General features: G+C 31.1%; 1 protein-coding gene across 1 annotated transcript; it reads left to right on the top strand.

Annotated features, from left to right (window-relative positions):
- Positions 1–535: 535 nt before the first annotated feature.
- Positions 536–8,224, top strand: LOC145604413 (WRKY DNA-binding transcription factor 70-like). The gene is made up of 3 exons (XM_081660320.1): positions 536–789; positions 7,512–7,607; positions 7,735–8,224. Exons 1-3 carry the CDS (start codon positions 536–538, stop codon positions 8,222–8,224), a joined length of 840 nt encoding a protein of 279 aa, XP_081516446.1.
- The last annotated feature ends 282 nt before the right edge of the window (positions 8,225–8,506 follow it).

The following is an 8,506-nucleotide window of genomic DNA, read 5'->3' as shown; positions in this document are numbered from 1 at the left end:
TACACTGGCTTACATGTATTTTGTCATGCATTCATAAATTAATACAAGTATTAAATTAGAAAAGATATTAAATAGAGTACTTATTGTAGTCATTTAGCATTATTCTTAGTATGTAAAACTAACATGAGAACAAAGGGAAGGCGGCTGTTAATGTAATTAATAAAATACACCTGAGTATCATTGATGATTAGGATAAAACGTTGTTAAATCGAACGAGTTTGTCGTTCAGTCATTTGCGCATCTTAATTTAGGCTCACTGACTTATTATCTAATTCTTTAAACCTCTTTTTTTTTATTCATATTAATTTTCTTACTCCGTAGTATTTTTAAATTATTATCATACAATCTAGCTGTATATAATTTGCCAATAATGTTTTTATAATTTATATATACGTCATACACGACGTTTTATTTTTTTGAAACAATATTTATATGTAGATCGATTCATCTCTTCAAATAAATTTCAATCGCACCCTCACTTCCCTCAAAAAAAAAAAAATTTAAAAAAAAAGGTTTTAAGAAACAAAGAAAGAAAATGGATCTAAAAATGGTCGAGGAAGAATTGAAAAAAGGATGGAAAGCAGCAAGTCAACTACGAAGCTTACTTAGTCAACCAGATCAACTAATTACTGAGGAAGAAAAAGAAACAAAAATGGCAAGTATGAAAAATTATTCGACGGATATCATTAATTCATTTAACACTTGTATTTCCACAGTAAAAAAGATTGTTCAATCCGTAGAAAAGGGTGCAAAATCTGTTGAACAAACAGTGATTCCACAAGAGATAAGGTGCGTATAATTTCATCTTTTAGTTTGTCTTGACATGTAGTTAGTTACAAATTTAAAATCTCAACTTTTAATACGAGCTATTTCTAAATAAGTATGTTTATTGAAGATGTCAATGATCATTTATGTATAGAATGAAATTGTAGCAAAAAAATCTATAAATACAAACTAAAATAAACAAATGGGCTACTCAAAATAGCTTAGTTGGTTTGAAAAGATCTATAACTTTTTAATAAGGTGAGTTAAACATGACTTTAGTAGTGTGTGCGAGGTACTATATTGTCATACAGAGAATTGATATACATAATCCTTAGGGCAACATATAAAATGCTTAAAATAGAAAAACAACTGAAAAGTAAACATTAATTATACTGATTTGCGTTGATTATGTCGTACATTCCTAAGTTATTAGAATAGATAATATTAGGGTAAATGTTTTTTTTGTTTTTTTTTTTTTTTTTTTTTTTTTTTTGGTGTAACGCTTAGATTTATGTAAATTATTGATTATAAATTTGTTGGTTCTAATTAATGAAAATAAGTAGCTATTACTCCGTATGTATGATATAAGATAATGATGATTGTTGTGAATTGTGATTGAATGAATATAAATATGTATAGCTTATTACTCCTTCCATTCACAAAAGAAGGTTACATTTGGTGATTTTTACGATTAATGATAGTACTCCCTCCGTCCCCGAAAGAATGACCCATTTGGGTTGATTTCGCAGGTATTAAGAAACTTAATTTGCACGCAAGTACAAATGTATGGGAAAACACAAGTCATCAATAATTTGCAAGTACAAATGTATGGGTAAACCCAAGAAAAATTAACAATGGTAGGATAGAGGAAATAAGTTTAGAAATTAGACAGGAGATGGCACAAAGATCTGAAAAAATACAAGAGTAAAATAGGGAGAATGAGCTATATGAAAAAAAATATTTGAGGATATATTGGTAATTTTGTAATTTTAATAGATGTTGGGAAAAACAAATCGGTCATTCTTTTGGGACTAGAATTAAGCCAAATGGGTCATCCTTTCAGGGACGGAAGTACCAAAAAGAATGACCCAGTAGCATTAAATTACCCACCAATTTGCAACAATATTTGTGCAAAATTAGCTTCTCCATATACGGAGTACTATTTTGTTTTTACATGTACTTTTATTACTATCTCTCTCTAAATTTTTATAAAACTCATGTAAATTTATCTTTCCAATGTACTTTTACTTCTTTTTATTTAATTTTATTAATACACGCGAAATCAATCCAAATGGGTCGTTCTTTCGGGGATGGAGGGAGTATTAGATATCACATGTATAAAGTATTATACTCACTTTTGTATACACCCGGTTTTCAGTAATTCACTGTACATCGGGTTCACTTTTGTTAAATTTAGTGTCACTTTTATCAAATTTAGTGTCACTTTTGTCAAATTTATCAATGAAGCATAAATAACTCTTATATATGTCAGAGTAACTTTTGTGCGTTTTAGTGTAACTTTTTGCACATTTTAATTATTGTCACTTTATAATGGATGTTCTTTTTTTTTTTTTTTTTTTTTTTGCAAGATTATAATGAATGTTCAGTAATTTACTGAACATCTGTTTTATTTAAAAGTTTGTGAAAGTAATAAGTAATTAAATTAACTTTGAAAATTTTACATTGGAAGTACGTGAATATTTTCGTAAATAGGAATAATTGCATTGAAGTACGTAAATATCTTGATAAATGGGATAGTACATGTTGACATAGATATAGATTCATATAGCCTATATAAATATTACTCCGTAATTCATCAATGTGCTTGATTGCCACATTACTCAGTAGTGTTACACAACAAACAATAAAAAAAATAAAATAAAATAAAATAAAAATTAAATACAGAGTAGTAAGAATAATAATCATTATTATTATAAACTCAAACAAATTATTCTCCACGTGATTAAGATTCTTCAATTCATTATATGTTACTCGTATCAACAAACTCAAACCAATTATTAATTGTAAATTAACCTTAATCGTCATCATCTTGGATTCTTCTTGCATACATAAGCATCCTGCGTCATGCTGATGTCCAACTTTTTTTTTTTGTTAAATCGCTAAGGATGACCCTGGCCAGACCCAGTGGCGTATCCAGGAATTCCGAACTGTGGGTTCGAAATCTTAAAAAAAAATGATGATCATATATTGATTAAAAATTCAATACATAAATTCAAATTTTTATTACAAATGGATGGATTACACACTAAAAAAAAAATTAAAAAAAAAAAAAACACTACAAAAGCATTCTTCGAGTTTTCATACTTTGAAAGCGTGCTAATACATCATCATCACTAACTCTTGCAAATAAGTCTCTCTCAAGATAAGTAACTAAACTATCATTCAATAGTTGATCACCCATACTATTCCGCAACTTATTTTTTACATAAGTCATTGATGAAAACACTCGTTCCACGCTTGCAGTCGCCACCGGAAGGATCAATGCTAGTCTTATCAACAAGTAAACTAATTTGTAAGAAGTATGCTTATTTGTTTCAACAAGCATCATAGAAAGCTCATTAATACCCTTCAAGTCTCCAAACCTTGCATCTGTACGCATGTCATTAATATAGAAACCAAGTTCATGACGAAGAGCAGTCATTGTCATGTCATTAGTTGGAAACTCTTCGGGATATAACTCGGCAAGTCTCATCAACTTTTGCTTATCAAATGCCGCAAATGAATTTACCGGATTTAAGCATGACATACAAATAAGCAACTCCATATTTTTCTCATCAAATCTATTATTGAGCTCTTGGAGTTGTAAATCAATGACACTTAAATACATTTCTACCCGAAAACGATGAAGATTTGTCACTTTGGCAAAGAAGCGTTTTGATCTTCCACGAGGAACATACATATCATCCATATTAGGAGCTTCCACATTATGTTTAGCACAAAAAGAAAGCACAAGATGCAAAAATTCTTCCCACCCATGGTCCCTCATTTGTTGCAATTGTTCCTTAGTCAACGTAACAAATGACATGGCATTAACAATATCTTGGTCTCCTCTTTGCAAAGCTTGACACAATTTATCAGTTTGCCCAAATATTTCAGACATCAAATGTATCATGAAAACAAACTCAAAGGATTCAAATGTAGACATAACAGTGATAGCCTTTACACGATCATCCTTATAAAGCTTATTTGATCCAACCTTCTCAAGAACTTTGACAATAGTAGCATATAATGAGGTAACATTTGAAACAGTTTTGTAGTGTGACCCCCACCTAGTATCACCAGGCCTACCTAAACCAAGTTCTTGGTTTAAACCTTGCCCACTTTCAATTTCCCCTAGATCTAATGCTTCTAAAACATGTTGAGATTGTATTTCTCTTATCATTTCCCTTCTCTTACAAGAAACACCAATAATATTCAATAAAATAGCAAGTTGATCAAACAACCAAATACAATCATCATTATCCTTAGCAACAGCAACAAGGGTTAATTGAAGTTGGTGAGCAAAACAATGAATATAATAAGCTTGTTTTGTTTCATTCATGATCAAAGTCTTCAAACCGTTTATCTCACCCCTCATATTACTAGCACCATCGTAACCTTGTCCACGAACTCTAGACAAACTCAATGAATACTCCATAAGCAAAGACTCAATTGCACTCTTTAGTGACAAAGCAGTGGTATCCTTAACATGTACAATTCCAAGAAACCTCTCAGTTATCTTCCCTTTATTATTCACATAACGCAAACAAAGGGCCATTTGTTCCTTTTGAGATACATCACTAGATTCATCTGCTAGTATTCCAAAGTAGTCATCCCCAATATCATCAATGAGAAGTCTAGTGGTTTCTTTGGCACAACAATTAATGAGGTCCTTTTGAATTAAAGGAGAAGTCATTTGATTATTTCCCGGGGCATTACTTAGAACAACCTTTGCAACATCACTATTATTCTCTGAAAGCCATGTTAAGAGTGCAAGAAAATTACCCCTATTCCAAGAGTCTTCACTTTCATCATGCCCACGACAAGCTAAGCCTTGACTTAGAAGAAACTTAATACATTTTAATGAATAAGTCAATCGAGATTTGTATTGAAGTTTAGCTTCTGTGGTGTAAGTGGAAAAAGATTCAGCAACTGATGTTTTTGGGTTAATGAAAAAATTGTATTTTTCATAAGATTGATTATGCAAACTACCAAGACCTCCCACATGAAGATTAAATCTACCAATCTTATTCCATCCTCTAAACCCCCCTTTAATAAAGCAATCATTAGCAGCCATAGAATCAACTTTATCTTTGAACAAGTAGCACACAAAACAAAAAGCCGCATCTTTCTCCACACTATATTCAAGCCAATCATATTTATCAAACCAAGCAACATTAAATCGACGCATACCTCCTATTTGTCTTCGAGGGAAATTATGAGTGCGTGGATCACAACGTTTCATTGTAATATAACCTCTTCTCACAGCATCTCTGTCAGTAGCAGGATATTCCAAAATTGGAATTCTTTTTCCAGGATCATGTGGAAGAAGATGAACATCATAAATGCGAGTATCATCAGACTCAACATCATTATTAGGAGACACGACATTCACATCATCATTAGGAGACTCAATATCCGCATCATCAATAGGAGTTACAACATCTTCTTCTATTGGAGGATTCCTTGAACTAGGTGAAGAACAAGTAGAGGACTTTTGTGACTTCCCGGCGCGTTTCCAAAAAGACTCTAAACTCATGGTAACAAAAGCTCTACAATCTACAATAATACACAAAATACACAATTAATTATCAATTAAAATCACAAGTCCCCAATAAACACAAATTTGACAATATAAACTTCTTCTAATTATCAAATTTCAATTAACAGAACAAGTAAAAATTTATAATTTTAAGTTTCTAACTTCTAACTTTCTACAATTCAATTTCTCAAGTCTCAACAATTCAAGAATTCAACAATATATCAAAACCATAAACCAATTTAAAAAAAAAAAACAAGCAAACCAAGATTAACATTTAATAGGAATAGAGAAATAAGAGATTAAGAGGAGTAGAGGACTCACAATTCACAAAGTCACAAAGACAAAACAGTCGTGAGTCGTCCCTCACTCCCTCGTCCACAGTCCACTCGTCTGTGTCTCCGTGAGGTGGTTGCCGGTCGCCCAGTCGGTGTCTCAGTGTGCGGTGCCGGCGTGCCGCGGCGGCAGGGGCGGATCTTTATGTAAGGAGTTTTTTAAAGTTAGGGTTTTGGTGTTTGGGAATTTGGGGAAAAATGTCTGATGTTTGATTTCTGAAATATGACTTATTGAAATTTGAATGTAAGGAGTTTTTTTTTAAAAAATAAAATAAAAAAATAAAAGTACAAAAAAAGAGGGCAATAGGAGTCGAACCCAAGACCTAAGGTATTAAAGGGGCGTGCTGCTCTATTCTCCAGAGAATTACCAATGCTCCAACCTTACCCGTGTGATAATTGTTCTCACATAAATTTCTTTTAAACCTTTTTTTTTTTTTTTTTAAAAAAAAAAAAAAATTAAAACTTATAATTTTTTTCCAAAAAATCTGTGGGTTCAATGAACCCCCTTGAACCCCCCTAGATCCGCCCCTGGCCAGACCTCACGCTTACAGTTTTTTCTAAGACTGTCTAATTAAAAAAAAAAAATAACCTTATATTACACTATTTATAAGTAAAAAATAATGTATCAAGTCGAGTCTTGATAGATTCATAATGATATGTAATTTATTATTATATATGAAATAAAAAGTTAAAAATATTTAGTAACGAAAACCACGCTAATAAAACAATAAAACATGTCATAACTCATTTTTGTAGATCTGATATTTACTCCATACTTAATTTTTCTGATTCAATCTATCTAAAATAAGTAAAATTAAGATAAACTAAACAAGACCTTAAATAATTGCTTCTATGACGATAATTTGTATTTCTCTATTTTTTTTATGTCCTATATGTTTAAAATAGCTTTATGAGACAAAAAGCTTAAGTATGTATTGAAAAAGGAAAATAGAAGTATATAATTTGACTCTGATCTAATAATAATAATAATAATAATAATAATAATAATAATAATAATGAATATTACTTCACATCTATTCTTGTATGTAATCTCTATTAAAAAGCATTCTCAAAATTGTCTATATACTAGTAGTTCTCTTCATTACAGTGATTACACCGCGCCATACAATCAACTCTTCATTATGACATATCACCAACAGAATCAACAATACTCCATCTTGTCTCAACTATATTTAAAAAAATTATATATAGATAAGAAGGTTTGAACACTTAACCTCTTAAAAGAAACATTAGTGTCTAATTATTAATTATGCTCTAATTTTACATACAAATTAATACAATACAGAGTAATACAAATTGAAGAGTCTGGGCTAGCTACTCACTAGTATAGAATAAAATTTTGCTAGATTTTCCCAACTATAGCTATTGCCTATTGAGTATATAAATATGTACTCCCTCCGTCCCTAAATTATTACATTCCTCTTTCTAGCATTTATTCCTCACATAATAGAGAGAAAGAGGAATGTAATTTAGGGACGGAAGGAGTAATATTTTTCCATCTTGAACCTTATACACTCCAGAGTTATGACATATATGGAGTAATGTATGAACCTTGAATTAATGGTAATTATTAATTTCTATAATAAAAATAATATGAAAGCACTTAACTTTATTTTACTTGTAATTTATAGGTTTCGGACGATTATTGATGCCCCTAATCTTACACCTGATGGTTATACTTGGAGAAAATATGGGAAGAAATCAATTCTTAACACAAATTACCCCAGGTATATATATTTATATATGTCACTCCTTGTATTTTTTTTAGTTTTATTAATATATATATATATATATAGACAATATATGCATACTTATGTACCACGACTACTACCTTCATTTTATTTATGTTAACAGGGAATATTATAGATGTGCATACAAGGACGACCAAGATTGCCAAGCAACCAAACACGTTCAAAAGATAGCAAATAATCCAACAAAATACCGGATCACATACTATGATCGACATACATGCCAAACTATCTTTCACATTACAAACGCCTCAAGAGCTAATTATAAAAATGATTGTACCAATATCATAAGTTTTGAGTCCAAAACCCCTATCATTACTCCAAACCAAGAATACATAGATGATTGTGTTGCCCTTGGTTCGTCATCTTCGTTGGCTACTACCGATCATCTGCCTCTCAAACACGTTGATTCGGTGACAATAATGGAGCCATTACTACTTGATAACATCGCATCCATGGAAAATGACGCGTTGTTTTCACCAGTATTATTAATGAACCAAAATTACTTTGCTAGGGAAGCACAAGACTACAGTTTGATGGCGAGCGATTCTTTGGATTTGAGTAGCACTTTGGTAGATCTCCCTCTTTGGGAATAATCACGATCATTATTATTCCACCCGAAATATATCATCAAATAAAAAATTTTAACGTGCATAAGGTGCATGAAAAGTGAGCATGTGCATGAATTAAGAGAACGAAGGTGTTCTCGTGTGTTTCTAGAGTGAGTTTACTAGTCTCTATGTTTTGTTATTGGTAACACTTTTATCTAAAAGGAATTTTATGTGATTGACTTGAGGCTTTTTTTTTTTTTTTTTTTTTTTAAGGAAAGATTGACTTGAGTTGTTAAAATATTATGTAAGATTGTAAGTGGGTTAATG

Source organism: Chenopodium album, chromosome 22 (assembly GCF_948465745.1).
Source record: "Chenopodium album chromosome 22, dcCheAlbu1.1, whole genome shotgun sequence".
Lineage (NCBI taxonomy): Eukaryota > Viridiplantae > Streptophyta > Magnoliopsida > Caryophyllales > Amaranthaceae > Chenopodium > Chenopodium album.
The sequence above is the reverse complement of the archived record's forward strand: the minus strand, read 5'-3'. Positions and strand labels throughout refer to the sequence as shown.

Excerpts from the sequence above, each read along its gene's own strand:
- LOC145604413 (XM_081660320.1), top strand. The coding sequence starts at position 536 with ATGGATCTAAAAATGGTCGAGGAAGAATTGAAAAAAGGATGGAAAGCA. Across the intron at positions 790-7,511 it reads GTGATTCCACAAGAGATAAG|GTTTCGGACGATTATTGATG; the intron begins GTGCGTATAATT and ends TGTAATTTATAG. Across the intron at positions 7,608-7,734 it reads CTTAACACAAATTACCCCAG|GGAATATTATAGATGTGCAT; the intron begins GTATATATATTT and ends TTATGTTAACAG.